This window comes from Anguilla rostrata, chromosome 19 (assembly GCF_018555375.3).
Source record: "Anguilla rostrata isolate EN2019 chromosome 19, ASM1855537v3, whole genome shotgun sequence".
In the NCBI taxonomy this organism is placed as follows: domain Eukaryota; kingdom Metazoa; phylum Chordata; class Actinopteri; order Anguilliformes; family Anguillidae; genus Anguilla; species Anguilla rostrata.
In genome coordinates this window covers 13,870,568-13,891,767 of record NC_057951.1, presented here as the reverse complement: position 1 = coordinate 13,891,767, position 21,200 = coordinate 13,870,568, and the positions used below count along the sequence as shown (strand labels likewise).

General features: G+C 53.6%; 1 protein-coding gene across 1 annotated transcript in view; it reads right to left on the bottom strand.

Annotated features, from left to right (window-relative positions):
* The window catches only part of LOC135246002 (coiled-coil domain-containing protein 91-like), a 75,780-nt gene that overhangs the window by 16,068 nt on the left and 38,512 nt on the right, over positions 1-21,200 (bottom strand). Inside the window, exons 7-11 of the mRNA XM_064319483.1 lie at positions 18,446-18,523; positions 6,680-6,787; positions 3,311-3,403; positions 1,973-2,041; positions 1,614-1,790 (exon numbers count right to left, since the gene is read on the bottom strand). Of these exons, the coding sequence (XP_064175553.1) occupies positions 1,614-1,790; positions 1,973-2,041; positions 3,311-3,403; positions 6,680-6,787; positions 18,446-18,523 (525 nt within the window). The remainder of the gene's footprint in view (positions 1-1,613; positions 1,791-1,972; positions 2,042-3,310; positions 3,404-6,679; positions 6,788-18,445; positions 18,524-21,200) is intronic.

Genomic DNA, 21,200 nt, shown 5'->3' with positions numbered 1-21,200 from the left:
CGTTCTGAGCTTGTGTCCAGCCGCCAAAATAATGTGTGTGCAGATCTGCTTTCAGCACGTTTGAGGCGTCTTTGGGAGTGCAGATCCTTCTTGTTCTTTGGTTTAGGAAACTGCAGTCGACTAATTCTCCTTCAGATCAATGAACTCCAAAGCGAGTGAAGAACAGGAAGTGTGAGTTTTCTGTCTCCCGGTTATTTGGAAGAGAGATGGGGCGGAGAACCCAATCGGCGGAACGTTCTTGAAAACGGTCGAAACCGACTTTCCACCGTGACCGGTTTGGCCAGTCCACCCCCCCCCCCCCCAACACCCCCACGAAAGAACAGCACACCCGCTCAAACCAGGCTTCATCGCAGCGCTGAACTATTTTTTTGTTTATTTTCTGAACGAATGGAAAAATTTAGCACACTGGTCACCCATGTATGAACCCAGCCCCACAGCTAATCGACGGAGGACGGGCTCCCCCTGTTGAGTCTGGTTCCACCCAAAAGGTTTCCTCCCGTTCGCCCACAGTGGGAACTCTTCCTCACCATCATCACCCCCTACACTTGCTTCAGGGGAGCTCTTAGAACAGGACCTCCCACAAAACATATTGTGACAAATATTTTGTAAATGTGTTACATAAATGAATATGATTTGATTTGAATACAAGAGCAGCCCTGGCTGCTCAGATGCACAAGATGGCCGCTCTCTCTCTCTCTTTCCAGGGCAGTCGGCTGGAAATGTAGCTTCTGATCAGAGGAGGAGGTCATCAAACTGTGACCACAATTTGTGAAGAAGAAGAGGAAAAACAAAACCGCAGTACTACATTTATCCCTTAAGTGCTGGTTTACCCCTCTCCTAAAAACATGACAGCATAATGAGCAGTGTGTGTGAATGCCTGAACCTAATGCCACCACTCTGACCATACAAACCCACTGCTATTGGGCTCTGAGTGAAGAGTCAACTCTAAAGACACAACAAACCACAGTGTCCATTTTACCATTTCTGAGCACGCCATTTTACACACAAAAAAATAAAATAAAAAAGATGTGAGAGTGTGATGGTTTTTCTGGTCAAGGTCCCCAAGGCGTGTAGGAGGGAAGGGCCACAGAGAGGGAGGCTCCAGTGGGGTTAGGGAGGGGAGTTGGGAGGGGTGTTATGGGGGGGTCCAGACCTTGCTGGCTCTCCGCTGGTCCGTCAGGGCGTCCCGTATGGCCTGCTCTAGCAGCGTTAGGGAGGGGAGTTGGGAGGGGGTTTGGGGGGGTTATGGGGGGGTCCAGACCTTGCTGGCTCTCCGCTGGTCCGTCAGGGCGTCCCGTATGGCCTGCTCTAGCAGGGGTAGGGGGGAGTTGGGAGGGGGTTGGGGGTTAGGGGTCCAGACCTTGCTGGCCTCTGCTGGTCCGTCAGGCGCTCCCTATGCCTGCTCTAGCAGGGTTAGGAGGGGGTTGGGGGTATGGGTCCAGACCTCTGGCTCTCTGCTGGTCCGCAGGGGTCACGTATGGCCGTCTACAGGGTTAGGGAGAGGTTGGGGTTATGGGGTCCAGACCTTGCTGGCTCCCGCTGGTCCGTCAGGCCCCCATGGCCTGTCCACAGGGTTACGAGGAGTTGGGAGGGGGTGGGGTTAGGGGTCAGACCTTGCTGGCTCTCCGCTGGTCCGTCAGGGCGTCCCGTATGGCCTGGTCCAGCGAGTCCCGGTCCCTGCGACGCTCCGCCTCCCACTCCGCCCTCTGCTCCGCCTGCTGCCGCTCGGCCCGCCTCCTCTCCTCCTGCACCGCCTCCAGCACCGCCTCCTTCAGCCGGCCCTCCTGCGCCTGCAGGGGCACCACGCCCATTACTCATCACACACACACACACGTGTGCACACACACCCACGGATACACGCACACACACACACACACACACCCCCACGGATGCACGCAAGCACGAGCACACACGCTCAAAGGTATAAGCACACTTCCGGAAACTTCCGGACGTTTGAGGCGGCCGTGCTGACCTGCACAGCTGCCTCTATGGCCCGTTCTGCTCTCTGCTTCTCCTCCTGCATACATTTCTCCAGCTCCTCCTGTGCGCACACAAACACAAACAGAGCGCTGCACACACAGCACAAACACAACCACAAACTGGGACACAAACTGGACCGTGCGTTTGTGTGCAAATGTGTCTATGTAGAGTTACATGCAAACGTGTGTGTGTGTGTGTCTGCGTCCTCGTGCCGAGGTGCCAGATGTGTGTGTTGGCGAGGGTAGGGAGAGTAATTCAGATGGACAGGACAGGATCTTCTGTACAGGAAGAGGTGGTGCTCTGATGAGCACTTCCTTTCCCTGTTAATAAAAACTTATTTCTGTCCATTTTCTCTCAATTCTGACCCTTTCTTTCCCTCAGAGTGCTTTCATACACTGTGCATATCTCAGTCAGAAAGTACAGTCGGGGTTTTTGCAGAGAGTCATAAGGAAAGGCAGTCAGGTTTGGGTACATGCTGGATTTGACTGAATGCAAAATACACCATAACAATTTTTTAAAATTGCGTATGCAGGTTTCACTGGAACTGGGCAACAATAGGCGCCAATTCTCTCCAGCCCCCCCACCCCCCCCCCCCCACCCCCCACCCCCTCAAAACGGAACACAGCGAGTGCACAACGGCACTCACTGCTGAAAGAAAGCAGCCCCCGGGCCCGTTTGCCTAAAATGTAAACTCTCTCCGTGGATCAGCCAGACTGAAATAAAACACTATCTGGACACGCAGCACAAGCCATCACCTCGATGGGAAAGTGTTACAAAGCCCCATTGTACGGGGCTGGAAAACGTGGCTCTAGCTGTAGCGTGATGCCTTCTGTATTTCTGTATGTGCGATATACACACTATATGCTCAAGCTCTCCGTGTTTGTAACACATCCTGCATCCGACCTGGCTGAGCGTGTCTGTGGTCACACCGCCGTTTTTTGGGTCGAAGACGCAACCCCCTTTTCCCGTAAAGAGTGTGTCGAATTCCCCCGACTCTGAATCGGCTCTTTATACACCAACAAAAAAGAAAGGAGAGGAAAAAAAAGAAAAGAAAAAGATCTGAATCATAAAGTCTTTACATGCGTTATGTAAGGAGGGGACTTCCACTCATGGGCCCGAGAGAGGGAGTGAGAGAGAGAGAGAGAGAGAGAGAGAGAGAGGGAAAGAGAGAGAAAGAGGGACAGGGAAAGAGAGAGAAAGAGGGAGAGAGAAAGAGACAGAGAGAGAGGAAAAGAGAGAGAGAGAGAGAGAGAGAGAGAGAGAGTGCTGAATAGCTGTCACCCTTCCCAGCAAAGCCAAGGCAAACAGCTCCTTTATTGAAGAGCGGTACCCTGTGATGCTGGGCTTGCTGACTCAGCGTTTCTCTCAGCTTCTCCTCCAGGGCCTCGCGCTCGCCGTCCAGCAGGTCCAGCAGCCGCCGGTGCTGCAGGGGGAGGAGCACAGAGAGGGCCGATCAGAGCAGCCACGCCTCCACCGCAATCACATCACTCTGCAACTGGCTCACGCCCTCCGGCACCCCCTGCCCCCCAGCACCACCCCCCCATCCCCCTGCCCCCCAGCACCATCCCCCCTGAGCACCATCCCCCCCAGCACCATCCCCCCATCCCCTCCCCACGCTACAGCTACACCCATGGGAAGCGGGGCATTGAAGAAAAAAAAGAAAAAAGGAACACATCTCATTTTTCTCTTATCTTTTGGGTTGCGGTTTGCATTGATTACACTTCCAGGGTGATCTCACCCAGCGAAAGCCCCTTTTCCCACCCCGCCCCTCTCCCTCCGTCCCCAAAATTAAATCAAGCCATGAGCGACGCCATTTCATTTTCTCACTTATTTTAACTGATCAATCGGAGAATACTGCTTATCACAGCCCACACCAGAAGCAGAATATTTAGACACGCCCCAAACATTCACAACAAGAGCTGCTGCCACTCCTCAGCAGCTGATACAGAAACAAAAATTCCAAATAGGAGCCAACACCAATTTTCAAACGAGCAAAATGTGTTAAAGATGAGCAGTATCGCTGATGCGTGTGAAATGATGGGACGTCCTGAGTTCCCACACTCTTCCCTTGCTACTGATCTCCGCTGTAAAAACACCAATTTTACAATATTTCGGGAGGGTGCGGCCGAAGGACGGCGGAGTGTCTCCATCGGGACACGCCCAAAAGGGGCGCGCGGTCCTGCGAGTGCCGACCGAAACACAAAATGTAAAAACACAAAGAGGAGCGGGGTGCGGAGGGCGGGGCTGCCGCGGGGCTCGGGCTCCTGGCACGGTCTGGGGCGCGCCAACGCTCCCAAAAACTCCAGGCAAGGTCGCAAAAGCAAATCGTCACTTAATGGTCGAGAGCGATCGCCTCGACCGCACACTAAAGCGCTTATTCCAGGCAGGGGGGGGGTCTTCCAGGAGCGAGGGGTTCTGGTAAATCTCTTCCCCGCGAGGGGTACACTTTCCTGGAGCGGTTTTCGGCGCCTTCGCACCCCCCCCCCCCCACCGAGAAGGCAAGGTCGATGTCAATCATCACCTAATGGTACTGCGTGATCATGGCCACCACACGTCAAAGCACTTCCTTCCTGTGGGGGGGGGTGTCTTTCAGGAGAACAGTACCCCCTTCCACAGAACAGAATGAGTCATCCAATAGTGTAACGTGCATGACCCTTGACCTTATCTATGCGCCAAGCCCACCACGGTCACCAGATCTAAACCCAGTCAACATTACATTCACTTTACAGGCATTTAGCAGACGCTCTTATCCACAGCAACTCACGCAACTTTTACACAGCATTTACATTGCATGCATTCATACAGCTGGATATATACTGAAGCATTGCAGGTTAAGTACCTTGCTCAAGGGTAACAACAGCAGTGTCCTACCCGGGAATCCAACCCAGGCAAGCGTTCATGGAACATTCCGGAACAAAGCCTTCCAAGACTTCCATCAGCTGAGCTCGAGCAGACAGACTTTGTCGTGGACGACAGTCTACAATCCACAGCCTCGCCATTTCACAGAAAGCTTTTTTTTTTTTCCGCCCAGCCAAAGCGACTTTCAAAAAAGTGCGTTTGACAGATCTGGACCTCGAGCTGGGCATGGGGGTGAGGGGTGAGGGGTGAGGGGTGAGTAGAGGTGGCATATTAATCCTAGAGAATAATTCCAGATGCCCGTGGACTCAGTGCCATGGTCCAGGCAGCTCATCACTGGCCACACGTAGACCGGCACCCTAAGTGGCTTCAGCCTGGAGTTTCCATTCATAGGGCTGCGTGTAAACTGATCCCCGGCTGTGGCCTTCAGAGGGGATGAGCTCAAACTGCAGGCACTGGGACACTCAAAGAGAAGCAGCTGGTGACCACAGAGCACACCACCACCTTCAAATCTGCGGCTACATTATAACGCCCAGCAATTCAATAGGAAAAATAAAGACGTTATATAGAGCAATTTTAAAAAAGAAAAAAGAAAAAGCCCAATTGCACTTTTCATTCTCTTAAAGCCTTTTTTTTTGCACATGAATGTAACACAATCAGTTTGGGAAGGGCAAAGCGAGAGGGAGAAGCAGCCACTTCCCAGAAACCCTATAAAGCCGGCGATATTAAAACAAAAAAAAATAAAAGAGAGAGGGGCTCGTTTTTGCAAAACCACCTGCGCAAAAAACGACAGGTCACTGATCTTCCCCAGAATTCGCAGGGAGATTTTCCCAGTGATGCAGCCCCTCATATCTGGGAACTGCAACAAAGAGGTCCTGATGGGACGGGATGGGATGGGGGGGGGGGGGTGAGGGTGCGTGCCCCCCCCCCCAACCACAGCTCCCACCCAGGTTATGTTTCCGTGCGCTGCCAGAGGGACGGGAGCAGCTGTCCACACAACCAGCAGCGAGGAGTCAGATCCAGCAGCCCAGCGAACCGCTCGCCCTGTCTGCTTATCTCCCATTACAATATTATCCACAATATTATCCCATTAAACCCAGACAGCCTCCCAACCCAACGTTCACATGCTCCTCTTCTCCTATTGGGCTTAATGGAGGGAGGAAGGGGGGAGAGGGAGGGAGAGAGAGACAGAGTACAGGAGGTTTTCTGTTTGCAGGTGTGCACCCGCTACTTAATGTAATTTGAAGGAGGGGGCAGGAGGGTTTGACTCAGTAGTGTAATCCCCCCGCCCCCCCCCCCGGTGTGGGGGATGATTGTGAAAACACCGGCGTCCCGCACACTTGGAGCCCACGCTGCCGGGACTGAGCAGGGACCTGTCTCTGGGGGGGGCGGGGGGGCTGGAGACACTCCCAGGATGGGAAGCGGTGAGTCTGTGGGAAAGGTTTTTTTGGGGTGGTGGGTGGGTAGGGGGGGGTATAGCAACTTATCCCAGACTGCCCACAGGAGGAGGAGGAGGAGGTGAATCACAGCCACACTGGGGTCGGAGGGGCTTCCTTAAATGAGTGAGTCAATGAGGGGAGCAGGGAGAGGGAGAAGGTGAGGGTGGGAGGAGTAGCTCATCTGTGCAGGTACTTTACCTGAACGCTACACGCTATTGCCAGGACAATTAACACAGGAAATGAGACAAAGTAGAGTGAACTGGGTTGTCTGTCTGGGCATGAGTGACTGTATTAACACTAATACATTAATACTACGACAACAATACTACTGAATTAACACTAATACATTAATACTACAACAATACTACTGCATTAGCACTAATACATTAATACCATGACATTACCTGGGCCTCCATCAGCTCCTCACACCGGTGTCTCTGCTCCTCCAGGGCGGTCTGCAGGCGAGCCTCGCCCACTTCCTGCTGCTGCTCCACAGCCGACCTGGTCAAGGCCTGGGGAGGGACAGGGGTGGGGGGGGAGAGAGGTCAAACCCGCACCCCACTCAAAAAAACAAAACAAAGCCCTCACACTCATCAGCTCAATGACACAATGGTGCCATTAAAAAAACAATAATAATAAAAGACTGGAGATCTTTGCCATATTGCAGTTTGAACACTTTACAGTAACCAGCACAGGCACAGGAGCACAGCTGCACTGTGCATCACCAGCACAGGCACAGGAGCACAGCTGCACGGTGCATCACCAGCACAGGCACAGGAGCACAGCTGCACGGTGCATCACCAGCATAGACACAGGAGCACAGCTGCACTGTGCATCACCAGCACAGGCACAGGAGCACAGCTGCACTGTGCATCACCAGCACAGGCACAGGAGCACAGCTGCACTGTGCATCACCAGCACAGACACAGGAGCACAGCTGCACTGTGCATCACCAGCACAGGCACAGGAGCACAGCTGCACTGTGCATCACCAGCACAGGCACAGGAGCACAGCTGCACGGTGCATCACCAGCACAGACACACTCAACACGTGTCCTCTAGCAGGCTACCTCTATGAAAGCTCTGAAGCTCGTGCAGGAGGCAGTCCTAACTGACCTAATTGAGTGAGCGTGGGGGTTGATGATAACCTTTACTGGATCTTAATTATAAAGGTCATTAAAACATTTGAGATGTATTCCACTGGAAGGATTAGCAGGACACATTAATGTCACGGAGAGGTGAGGTTCTGTAATTTTCCACGAGTCGCAGTGGGAGATACTGAAGGCCAGACAAACTACAGGAAGCACAACTTTGTCTTCTTTTTTTTGAGTTGCATTGCATCTGAAATCAGACAGTTTTGTCAACACGTGCATGTTCAAACACACACTACTTACACCGCCCAAGCAGCACAGCAGCAGACTACAGCAGAGAAGCAGCACACAGGGCCCTGTAACAAAAACCAGCTGCAACGGCAACATAGCGAACAATATCTCTATGAAAACAGGGTGCGGCCAAACCAAACAGGACACCGACACATTCGCACAGACATGACATCAGATATCCACTTAGCGCACGCGGGGGAAAGGAAGGCACTGTCAACCGAAAGGCTTTAAAAACCCCTCTCCTTAACCACAGATTACAATCCCGGAGAAACGTGTGGAGTGATGCGTTAAGCACACAGATTTATTACGTCTTTCGCCCGCTTTGAAGGCACCTTTACGTACACAGAGAGGATTTACCGACTGCCCAGCTTACACAACTGAACTTTGATTGCGATTAAAATGTGGATTACATGCCCCCGTTTAACGGTATGACTGTGCCACGTCGGATCGGAACTTGCAACCCACTGTTTCACAACCGACACACCGCACAGCCAGTCAAAACATCCGCCTATCATCGTATGAACTGTGTGTCACACGCCAGTTACACTGTAACACTGCTGCCACCCAGCACAGCCCAGCATTGTGACATCACAGTCAGAATGACATCACTTCAGAGTTCCGCTGGCTCCTCCCCGCCCCCCTGCTGACATGTTCTAAAGGCCCCTCACTTCCCCTCTTCTTCCTTGAGTCACTGAACCCAAGACCTTTTTTTTTCTCTCTCCCTCTCTCTCTCTTTTTTCCCCCCAAAATATGCATTCATGAGAAGAGAGTCCCAACCCAGCGCATTACCTTCTTTTTCCACACAGCTCTCCCCCTCCCGGCCTACAGTCGCCCCACAGGGGGAGTCCCCCGCTCCGACTCCCTGAGCTGCTTTTAGGGGTACACTGGAGCTCTCCAGCTCCCGCAGGTCACCCCCGCGTCCCCACGAAGCCTGTTGGGCCTGCTGGGGACCGAAGACCAAACGTAGCGCCTACAGCGCCCCTTTCCGAATGACCACTAGATCCTCCGGCACCGGGCCGTTCCCCTCCGTGCATCACCGGCTGCTGAACCAGGTGACAGGTAAATACTCAGCACTGCAGCCACTAGGAGCCGATCAGGAGAAAAGGACTCCTTTATTCCACAGAGACTCGCCCGCCGTTCTCCAGCTTCCTTCCTCCCGTGACTCAGAGCCGAGCGTGTGAGGGGCGTCGCCGAGCCGGACACGTCACATGACCCAACTCCCAAGAACTTTCTGCATGTTTACAAATTTTAATGACTGCATGGAAAAGCTAATGAGTCATGGGAGATGGAGGCTTAGATCACCTCAGTGGCCGTCTTAACAAGGCCGCTTTCCATTGGCATGACGCCGACGGACTTCATGACGCGCCTTAAGCCACGAGTGAGCTTTGTGGATGACTCTCAGTGAGAGGCATGAGGCACCACGGTGCCTGCATAAAAAGCACCCAACTGTAAGGATGTGAGATAAGCTTTCATTGGTGTCACTGAGATGAAGCTTCACATGTGACTGCAGCTGCAAATGAAACCAGGTGCCTAACAGATATGTGCTCTACAGAATCTGCATGCATTAAAAAAAAAACTCCAGAAGGAAATTGAGGTCTAAGCTGACTATTGAATCACTCAACAGTGTTTCTTCTATTTACTCTGCAATAAAGGTGCGTTTATTCTGCACATTATGTCATGTATACACAGCCCAGCTTTTGCTTGCATTACAATTAGGAATATGCCCGAGTGAGAACCAGGGACATGGCCCAAACGCAGAAAGTTTTGGCATTATAGGCCCTCTCTCCCTCGAAGCCGAATCCCTGCTGCTTTTACGCTCGTCTCGAACCCGCGTTCCCCCCAGGGTCCAGAGGGGAGAGGGCCCCCGCTCCACGGTTTGGGGCGGAGCACCGCCCCGGCGGCTGCACGCGCTCACGGTCGCGCTGACGCCCGCGATCGCGCGCACGGAGGCCGCGAGCCGAGGGCTGACTCCGTCACGTTGCCCTCGGAGACGGACCACACAAGGAGACCAGCGTTTAAAGAGGCAGGGGAGGAATTCCAGTCATCTCCCCCCCGCTGACAGGAGAGCGCTGGGGGGCGGGGCAGGCTGGGGGGGGGCTGGGGCGTAATCTGGAGGACAGACGCAGGGACGGGAGGTGCAGACTTAAAACCAGCCAGCCAGCTGACACTTTTTTGGGTTGGGGGGAGGGGAGAGGGGGTGGTGGACACCAGTCGGTCATCACAAACAGCAGGCATCTAGGGAAGGAGGGGGACGGCACTTCCAAAAAACCCCAGGGGGGTGGGCCACCACCCACAGAGCCGTCCCTCCCCCTTACGAGCACGGAGGCATGACAGCACTCCTGCAGCTGAGTGACACAACTGTTTCTCTAGTGACTAGTTTCCACCCATCTCTCTCAGCCCCGGGCCGGCTTCCTGACGCAATGCATTCTGGGCCAGGAGCGGAGAACACCCTCGGCACACAAAGAGGCGAAGGGGAAACCCTCACACCTCACAACCAAATTCAAATCACATTGTAACCCTCCCCGCTTATTTGCTTTCTGGGATGCTGTTGATTGATTGACAGCTGTGAAATGAACCGCCATTTTGGACGGGGGCGCTGAAGGTCAGAGGGCGAGCCGAGGCTCCACACAGACGCGCTGCGCGGCTACGATGAACCCCAAAACCTCTTAACCAACGGATTTAATGCAATCAGCAGACAGCCCCACGCTTCTCTTCCTGGGGTCCGTCAGCACCTCCGGGCCCGGCGGAGGGGAACGCAGCCGGAAGCCAGGGCGTCCCGTACAAACCCCCCTTTCCCAAAACATCACACATCAGACACAAAGCTGCCAAAACAGCCCTCAGCCAAGCCCCCGCTCCTCTCCGGAGGGTCCTGTTACACCGAGGAGAAAGAGCCCATTTGAAGTGGATACTGCACCCAGAGTGAATGAACACACAGAATAAAAGGAAACCTGATCCTCCTGTTCAAAAGCATAAAGGAGGACGGGGAGGAAAAAAATAATAAAACAGTTGGCAAAACTGCAAACTCCGAAATGTGTGGAAAGCCTTTCATGTTGCAAATAATGCTAACCAGTGGATTTACATTTTCTTAAAGCTTCTCATTTATTTATTTTGCCATCACATTATTCCAGGTCTTTTTTGATTTTTTAATCCTTGGAACAACAGGGGAAATGAGAAGCTAATAAATGAAAAGGTTCGATTTCCCCGGGGCCAGTGCCAAAGCCCACACGCCCCGGCCCGGAGTCGAGGGGGGGGGGGGGGGGGGTCAGCGGGAACGCCGGACGGCCCGGATCAGAGAGGATTCTGGGAGGGCACAGGGACTGAAGACCCCAGGACGGGTGGAGCTCTGTTTGCACAGGAGGACCGTCCCATTGATCTCCCCCCCCCCGGCATGGAGGGCCGTCACGGTGGCTAAGCGCTGCAGATAAGCCGGGGGTGGGGAATACCACAGCACTTATGCCATTATTTATTGTGCCAACGGGTGCAGAGTGACCGGGGCGGGGTGACCGGGCGGGGTGACCGGGCGGGGCGGGGGTACGGGGTTCGGGGGGAGGAGAGAGGGGGATTCAGGGGGAATCGGAAACAAAAAAGGCCTGGGAAAAAACGAAATCCACCAGCGTTCGCAGAATCCATCCGCATAAACACAGATGTCATCTTTCGCAAGCGGAGTTTATGGGGCTCGTTTGCGTAAGTCTTCAAAGCGTCTGAAATGCCTTCATGAATAAGATCAACAGCCCGGGCCCAGTGAGAGAGGCTGGGGGGGTGTGGGGGTGTGGGCCAGGCTGGGTGTTGTAGGATCAGATTAGGCATTACCTCACCCTGTGTGTTTCTGTGTTTCTGACCGCACACGCAACGCGGGACACAACGGCGTGTGCTGGCGAAACGGGGGCAGGTTCTGATTCGCCGCTCGGTCAGGCCAAACGCGTGGCCACTCTCAGGCAAAAGCAGTCAACGTGTTTTTCACTTTAACATTCACGCAAAACATTTCAAACAAATGCAAAGAGCTGTACGAAATAGACACAAAGTTATCATGAACACGATCTGAGCAACTATGTATAAACTCTTTAAAAAAAGTGCAGTCCATTTCAGACCCTCACGAGCGTGAGCTCCAGCGATGAAACGTTACTGTAAATGATTTGATACAGAGCGGCAGGACGGCCAAGCCAAATGCCACAACCGTAAATATTACATTTAACAGTTTTATGTAAAATAACGAGATTTAAAGGCAAAGAAATACTGAATCAAACGTGTTGACACGCAGCACCAGGAGAGATATCAACTCTCAAACTCTTCAGTAGAAAAATAACATAACTCAAGGAAACGTAAAGTCTGAATGGACAGTTAAGTCAAATGAAGAATGTATCCCATCATGCAAAGTGCACATTTGCCCCTGTGCACCCTCCAAGCGGGGCAGTTCATCCTGAGGAGGTTTGGACTACAGACCCACACATGGAGGGCCTCTTTTTTTAACTTTCTCCCCAAGACAGTCCTCTGACCCCTGTCCAAAAAAAAAAAAAAAAACATTCAAAAAATAAAAAATCTGGAAACTCTCTGGAGAACCTGCCAGTGAAATTTCACCTCTTTTTTCCTTCCTTTTCCTACTCGCACTCGTCCATGCGTACGGGAGGCTTCCGGCCAATCGACACGCTGTTTATTTGTCGAAAGGCATACCAGGAAGTGAAATTCCAAACAATGGCCAAGGTTTTTAAAATATGCCTTTTTTATGGATTTGACATGAGAGGGGTTGGGGGGGGACCTGGACTGGTCTACCTGGTCCTTGGGGGGTGGGGTAGGGTGGGGGGGCGACGGAAAATATAAAACATTCCATTGTTCCAGCACCCGTGGCCCTATTCCACACATTCGTAGCCGGCGATGAACCAAGTCCGTCCCCTCCGCACCTGCGGACGGGACGGGGGGGTGGGGGTGTGGGGGGACGGGTGTTTACGAGACCTCCCGTCTGGGGAGGGAAACCCGAGGGGAGGGGGGCCCCGCGGAAAAGCTTTCGATCAAACCAGTCATCGCGTGGGCCGCCCCGGGGGGAGGGGGGGCAGAGCAGCTATTAAAAGTCTCCTGTTTAGACTGTCCCTTCTGGAGCCTCGCGAGTGGGGGGGGTGGGGGGGGCATGTCGAACCTGTGTATCCACAATGGCTGCAGACACTCTTAAAAGGCCATTAAGCCCCCCCTCTGTCACATACACAGATACAGACACCCAATTAAAGCTTTTTAAAAAAATGTCCCCACAACCTTTCATAATGGCCAGCCACACTGTTGTCCGGGTGACCACACCGTCATCCGGGTGACCACATTGTCGTCCGGGTGAGCTCGAATCCAGCGCATGGTCACGCCGTCACTGAAATGCCCGCCAGCGAATCATAAATCATAGCAGGGCTCTGGAGCGAGGCAGGAGAACAGAGGCGGCCATTTTGACTGTAAAACACACCTTCTTTACCGGGCCTTCCAAAGCAGCGCAGCGCAGGACCAAACCACACTCCCCGTTTTCAGCGGCCTGTCAGACGTCGGTATGGAGCCTGCTGGGAGGGGGGGCTGACTCTGGCACGCACATGATAACTATTCATCACCCCCCCCCCCCCACCTCCAGCTTTCCCTCCTTCTCCCTTACAGGATGGCCTGGGGCAGCCAGGTGAGGTAGAGGAAGGAATTCAAACGTGGAAAAGTGGCAAAAAGAAAAGAACAAATTTGTGGCATTCGTCTTTCAGGGGGTGTTAAATTGCCCGCAGCTCATGGGGGGGGGTGGATGGGGAGGCAGTGGGGGGGAGGAGAACTACCAGAAGCCTTCATGGTTGGAACACTTCGGTTTCCATTTTATGCTCACTACCTGTGTGTGTGTGTGTGTGTGTGTGCATGTGTGCATGGCCATGTGTGTGCATTTGCATGTGTGTGTGTGTGTGTGTGTGAGAGCATGTGTGTGTGTGTGTGTGTGTGAGCATGTGCATGTGTGTGTGTGTGTGTGTGTGTGTGAGCGTGCATGTGCGTGTGCGTGTGTGTGTGTGTGTGTGTGTGTGTGTGTGAGCATGCATGTGCGTGTGCATGTGTGTGTGTGTGTGTGTGTGTGTGAGCATGCGCCTGCATGTGCATGTGCGTGTGTGGTACATATAAAAATTCTGGAATCTTGCGAAAGGATCTATAAATCTGTCCACTCGCTGCCCCCAGCTCCCGGGTAATTTCCTCAGATAAATATCTTATAAAGTCTTTTAAGATGTTTGGCTTCCCAGGGCCACGTCTTGAACTCTGGATCCCATGATTCAATGTCTGCTGTCGATTACGAATGGAAGGAAGTCAAGTGTACGCGAATCCCGTCTTGTGTAAAGGCAGCCTATCAGACGGCAGCGTGAAGCGAGGCTAATCTCCGTCCTCCAGGACGCATGATTGCGGGAATCTTTCCCTCCTAACGTTCGATCTGAGGGAGACTAACGCGGGACGCAAGGCAGGCAAGAGCCCGTGAGCGAGGACGAGGAGCGCTGAGCGAGTGGAGCAGCCCCCACCACCCCACCACCTCAGCACTGACCGACCAAAAGGCGGGAAACGGGGGGCGTTAACTAAAGCAGGACATGCGTGTGAATCACAGGAAAGGCCCAGAGCAGCCCCCCCCCCCCCCTCTTCCACAAGCTGCCAGGAACCTCTCTGCTCGGCTGCATCCCCGACTCAGTACCGAGAACCGGGACAACTCAGCTTTGACCTTTAGGGTTTTTGGGATCAGTGTTTCACCTCTGCAGTGAGAACACACACACACACACACACACACACACACGGGTGCGCGTGCACACACCCTCCACACACACACACACGCACACACACACGGGTGCGCGTGCACACACACCCTCCACACACGCACGCACGCACACACGCACACGGACGGACGCACGCACAGGCACACAGACGGGAGAGGGCTCGATCAACGGCGGGGACGTGACCTTTAAGCCCGCCGCCCGCCAGGCCGTGATCCCCGCTGGAAAGCTCCCGGAGCAGAAACTCCGCCAGGCGTGCCGGCCGATGCCGGCCTGGCCAAGCAGCCGGCTCCAGCCGCGCCAAACAGGACATAAACTGACGGTAATGAGCCCTGATGTACTTTCAGAACTCATAAACCAGATCTGCGTTACCATTTACGCTTTCCAACCCATCTCCAAATACCCGCCCCCGCACCAGAAATAAAACAGAGGGGAAAAAGCGTGACCCGAAACCCGTTCGGTTATTTCAGCTTGCGCCTGAGCTCTCGGCTGAGAGGGGGCGGTACTGTCCCGGGACGGCGAGCGGGACCGCCGGGAATTCTCCGAAAGGCTTCCATCTCATTACAGCACCTCTGAGGAACGAGGGCAGGCAGGAAGACCCCGGCTAAAACAGACACAACAGCAGCTTTTTAATCACGCATCGCACCAGCACACGGTCTTAATGAGCATCGCCACTGCCTCCGCCTCCGCCCCCGTCGCCCGAATCCCCCCCTCCATCCTGCAGCGGCACCTGCTCCCAGTGTGAGCCTGTCCAAAAACCGGAGGGGGAGTCTTTCAGTGAGTCAGCCCTGTGAAGATAAACTACAGAGAGCAGATGTAAAGCTCAGCTGACGGGCAGCTCACAGTGCTGAAGATCACCAAGGACACCCAGACTATGCGCTCGGGGTGGTTCAGGAGCGCGCTGTGATGTCATGACAGGCAGCGTTTTTAGCTCCTGCGTATGGTGGACTGCAGCGCTGCGTCAGGTGAAGCGTTCCCCTGAACGTGCCCCCCCCCCCTCAAAAAATGACACAGCGCATCCCAGGATAGCTAAAAAAGGAGGAGGAGGAGGAAGGACGATGACGAACCACGACCTGTCAAACAACCGAAGAGAAGAGGAGAGCGGAGAGCGAGAAGGTCACGGACGTCACCCAACGCAAAGGCTCGCTTGCTAAACAGCAAACAGAACAAAACAAAAGAAGCAAAGAAAGGAAGTTTAACGCTGGGCTGCTGGGTAAAGGGCAGAGGGAGATCAGAGGGTGCTGGTGACGCTGGTGCCAGTGATTCAGCAGGTAAACAGACGCGTGGCCTTATACAGCCGGAAATCCGTCAGGGGGGCCTAAATCACCAGCACCAGGGCCACCAGCTGCTGCCACCGCAGACCACCGCAGACCACTTCCTGGGGTGGGGGGGGAGAGCAGCCTTTAACCTCTTTACACCTCATTAAGCCTTTCACACACACATACAGGCTATTTTTAACCCTCACACAGCGGTATGTGTGTGTGTGTGTGTGTGTGTGTGCGTGTGTGTGTGTGTGTGTGTGTGTGTGTGGGGGGGGTGCTCAACACCCCAGATGCCCCATGTGTGCCTGATGAGGAGACTGAGTAGATAACCAATGAGAAGAGAAAACACTGATCCTGTTTTCTTTATAAAATGGAGGTGAGGTGGGGGGCTGTGGAGAAAGTTCTAGAAATATACTGCAAGTGTGTCAGCTTGCTCAAACGTGTTTAGTTAAGAGTGGCCCCTGCAGACCGGGTCACACACAGACCCTGACAGACAGGGTCAGAGCAGAGCTCTCTGTAGCATTACTGAGTTCAGCTGTAAACCCCGAACGGGCCAAAACGTTTCACTTTAATCCAAACTTTAATCGGAAAGGGCTCCATATTGTAAAGGCAAAGACTCACGGTCCCCTTTACAGATTGAGAACAAACGCTGGTATCTCAGAACAGTTGTTTTTTTTTACTCCAAGTTCAGAATCACATCTGGTCCAAATGAAGCAGGTTTGACCTGTTAATCTAATTCCATTAGTATTCGAAATTCAATAAGAAAAAAAGACAGTTTGTCTGGCTGTCGATTCCACCTAAAGGCCACAACGGCCTTCATTTAAAGCCCATCTTGATTGGACAAAGGCTTGCTCCTAATGTCAAGAAGCAGATTAGAAACTGCAATAGTTCAACAGCCAATTCACCTTCCAAACATGTCTGGAGTTTGAAACTGAGGAAAAGAGTTTACATTATCTTATAAAAGTTTACAATCTTGTAAACGAAGCCTAAGAATTTGTGAAGACGCCTTTCCCACTTGAATTAAAGACAGTGAGAAACGATAGTTTAATGATAGTTTAAGTCATTTCACTCTTATGCATAACTACGCTTTCACAGGTTATTGGATAGACAAACACGCAGGGGCGCTGTCCTATAGAGTTTAAACATCTGCTTGTTTTTTTAAATAAAGGGGAGAGCTGGAATTTAATTTTCCAGTCTTCTGCTGTTCAGCAAGGATCACAAACTACACTGACTGCACACGCAATCAAACACCACTGATTTCTCCTCTCTCAGTACGAACAGGCGGACTTCTCAGATGTCTACATGGCGTAGAATTTGGACCAGATAACTGACGATCGCCAGCGGACCGAAAACCGGTGCACGGGCCAATACACGCTTGATGCGAAACAACGACAGCCTTCAAAGCAAAAAGACAACGAAACGGAAAACCCTCGCTCTTATCCATCAACCCCAAACATCAAGACTAATCGCTCAGGTCACATGACAGGAAGTGCCTGCTCTCTGCTCAAGGCTGTCAGGTCCCTCTCCAGAGCAGCACACGCCCATCAGCCACTAATGGTTAGCGGCGATCAAGCGGCTTCCTCCCGCAGCTTCACGGACGCGATGGAGCCCGTCTCCGGCCCGAAGCCAAGGCCAGAGCGCAGCTCACGGCCGATGGAGCCGCTCGCCGAGCCAGGCCAGAGCGCAGCTCCGGGCTGAGAGAGCCCGCTCGCCCGAGGCCAGAGCGCCGCTAGGCCTGAGAGAGAGACACGAACCCAGGCCAGAGCAGAGGAGCCGCCAGCTAGCAGAGGAAAAGGGCGTTGGCAACGTTAAAAAACCCAAATGAAATACGAACAAAGTAAGAAGTCGCAGAACACGCTCAAGATTTTCTTTTTCTAATTTCCCTACATTTACGGGGCCCAATTTTCATCCATTTAACTCCATTCATCATAATATTTTAGAAAGCCGAAGCGGTGACCTGCTAGAAGAACGCCGGACGGCCAGCGTTCGGCCGCGAGCCAGAGCCGTGATTGGCCGTCAGCGGGTCAGAAGTTCACCGCCTTAGCGAAAGAGGGACACAGAAAGATGCACAGTGATAAAGCACGCGGGGGGGGGGGTAGGCTAACTTACCCCAACGCGAAATGTAATTTCCCTGCCTCGGTCCAAAAGCAACAGGGGCGCAGTTTTGATGATAAAACTGTCAGAAGGCATCAGTGGGCGACCGTAGGCCCATGAACAAGCCCAGTGTACGCAGCGCTGGGGGAGCGGAGCGGGGAACGGACCGCTTCCGGTACCCAAACCGCCCCCATCACCGTCCACTCACACCGAGCCCCAATACTGAGCCCCAAAACTGAGCCCCAATACTGAGCCCCGTCTCCACGCATGCGGGCCCCTGAGCACTCCTGCACCGGGGGGCAAGCCATCCGATCTGGATCTGATACGGAGGGAATGACTGCGGGACAGGGGGTGGGTGGGGAGGGGGGTGGGTTGGGGTGGGGGGGCAGTGGACTGAACCCTGGCCTCGGGTCGAAGGTGAATTATCTCTGACACGCTGTCGATGAGCGGGCGATAGCGGGGCCCGTGGCGCCTGCCTCCACTTCCTCCCTCGAACCCCAGCCAAGCTGGTTAACATGGCGTGCCTCGAGTTCACCTTTTAGCCTTGGCCTTACCTGGAATGGGGGGAAAGGAAGGAGGGAGGGGTGGAAGGGGGGAGGTGGGTAGAACCTTCTAGACGAGGCCTCTCCGGTCTGAGGGACGGGCGGTGCGATTCCGCGGAGCCTTAGGGCCGGCGGGAGCAGCGCTCACCTTAAACTCCTCCACGATGATCCTCAGGGACTCGTGGCCCGCCCTCCGCATGTCCTCCAGGCTCACGCCGTGCTGCTCCTGGAAACAAGACAGAAAAGACAGGGGGACTGAGCCTGGAGCAATCGGGCTCCGTCACTTCCTGCTACGCGCACACTGTACGCTGCCGCTTCCTGTTCCAGCCGCCACACGGCCCAGCCCGCCAAACAAGCGGCCACCTCCTGTACAGTCACCTGAAACATTCACAGTTAGGGAACCGGGCCAGTGGCCGGGGTCTGGGCCCTTAACTAAAACTGCTGAGCGCGGGTTCTTCCTGGACGCAGTTGCCCTCAAGAAAAGGTCTCGACTGCTGAAACTGGTCTATTCAGTGCCACACAGGGAAAAGGACATTCGCAGACTAATCCACTTAAGAGTAAAAAAAAAATAAAATAAACACATAAATAAATTCCAGTGATTTCTGTTGATGTAGAATGATTTGTCAAGGAAAAAAAAACACTTGCAGTTCGCACTTATTCTGTGGGTGGTTCAGATGAAATATTTGTGCGTTAAAACCACCACAGAATAAATACCATCAACGTGCCTCATAACCCGCTCCCCCCTGCCCCCCCCCCCCGCCCCCCCACCCCTCCACCCCCGTTCATCAGAGCTTCTGACAAGCAAATAGAGCGCGAAGCGAGGAATTCATTCAGCGCAGACTGCCTGTCTCCTCTCCAGTTAATCGCTGTTTTCAATTACACACGACTTCCCCTGAAAAAGAGGAATAAAAACCACGCACACGACCGCAGCCGGCCGCTTTCCCAGAGAGCCGGAACCTTCTCCGCTCCTCGCGCCTCACGCGAAAAGGCCGCGGTGCGGGAAGGCCCCGCACACAGCCCCGCACACAGCCCCGCACAGGCGTCTGACGGGGGCGTCCGGGACGCTGGCACCGGCCCGGGGCATTCCTGTGGAACTCCTGTGCCCCGCTGCCACCCTCTGGATCCGTCTGGAGACCGCAGAACGCAAAACCACCAACACTTCCACCCAAGGCGACCTGCATAGCTTTGCATTTTATTTTATTTTATTTTATTTTATTTGCATTCAATCAATTTAAAAGGCTGGATGTCCTACCGAAGCAATTCAAGTTGAGCACCGTTGCTCAAAGGAACAATGGCAACTGCCCCGCCTCGGACTGGAACATGCAACCCCTTCTGTTAGTACTGTCAGACAAAGCCACCTACAGCCCACACCATCTTAGCTGGTCCAGCTCTACCATTAAAAAGTTCTTTGAAGAGACACACGCAGCCAAGATTAATTGATTGTGATGGCACTGATAGAACACCCATGTGACCATTGCATCACAATGGGCCACTGACATAAGGCCGGGACTCCGACTCCGAGCCTACAGCAAACCCCACACGTGCTGAGGAGACGTCAGTAACTGACCATGAAGGTCCCTGAAAGTCCAGCAAGGCTGGAGACAGTCGGCTTAGCCCCGTCAGAAGCAGGCCGGCTCTGTAGGTTAACCCCGTCAGAAAGAACACGAGCTCCTGTTACTGGATTACCAAAATAGAACTATTGTGCTGTTCAGGCTGCTTTTCAGGAGCCCAACACAGAGCGCTCTCTCTGCAGGCACGCACACACTCTTTATGTTCCGTGCAGCATGTGGCTTGCATTAGAAACACAGGCCCGACGAGCAGCGGCTCCCGGCTCGTCATCGAACCCGATCTGCCGGCTGTGTGGCCGTTTCCCAGGGAGGGGGCTGCAGGACCCAGAGCACTCACAGACCCCCCCCTCACAGACCCCCCCTCATCCCCCCCCCCCTCACAGACCCCCCCCCCTCACAGACCCCCCCTCATCCCCCACCCCCCCCCCCAGACCCACGGGCAGAGCAGGAAACCAGGCAGCAGCGAGGCGAGACACACCTCACCCCACCGAGACAGGGAGGGAGGGATGGAGGGAGAGAGAGGGAAGCAGAAAGGAAGATAGGTGGAGAGAGAGGGATGGGAGAGGGAAAGAGAGAATGGGAAGGAGAGAGGGAGAGAGAGGGGGACAGAGAGAGAGAGAAACAGAGGGAGATGGTCTCTGCTTCCTGTGTTTCTCCCTAATGAGTTAAATTACTAAATTACAGTATCTGCAAATCCACGAGCCTTCCTACCTTCACCTGGAAGCACACGGAGAATGTTTTTTTAATGAATGAATGAAAGCCATCCCCTGTACTGGAGCAGTGGTCAGGCTGACATTACGGTTTTGCGCAAAGCTGTAATCCAATTGGCCAAAACTTTTGATTGCCACCAGCAGTGTGGCACCACGTGTGTGACATGAGAGGTGTGCAGTCCAGCACTGTTCCACGGATTCGAGCAAACTCATTTCCCAATGCTTTGCCAGACACATTTACCTATAAAAAATATATAAAGTCTTGTTCAATGAATGCACTGACTGTCTGTAGAGGGCAAAGCACCATTAATTAAAAAAAAAATTGTTAAAATACGGTTCTGACAACTTCCTTAAGAACGGCACTAAAGTAAACTCACATCCAGAGCAAGAAAAACAACAAAAGGCAAAAAATAAAATAAACAGAAAACACCAAAAGCAGAATTTGCCGCTGGGAGAGCAGACGGCTGAGAGGCTGTGTTCCCCAGGCTGAACGCCGCCGCGCTGTCAGACAGCACTTCCACAGCCCGGCTCTGGCTCCGCCCCTCTCCTCTCCAGCCACACAGGTCTCTACGAAACCACGAGCCCAAACACCCTTCAGCCCGGAGACCGGGCCACAGGCGACCAG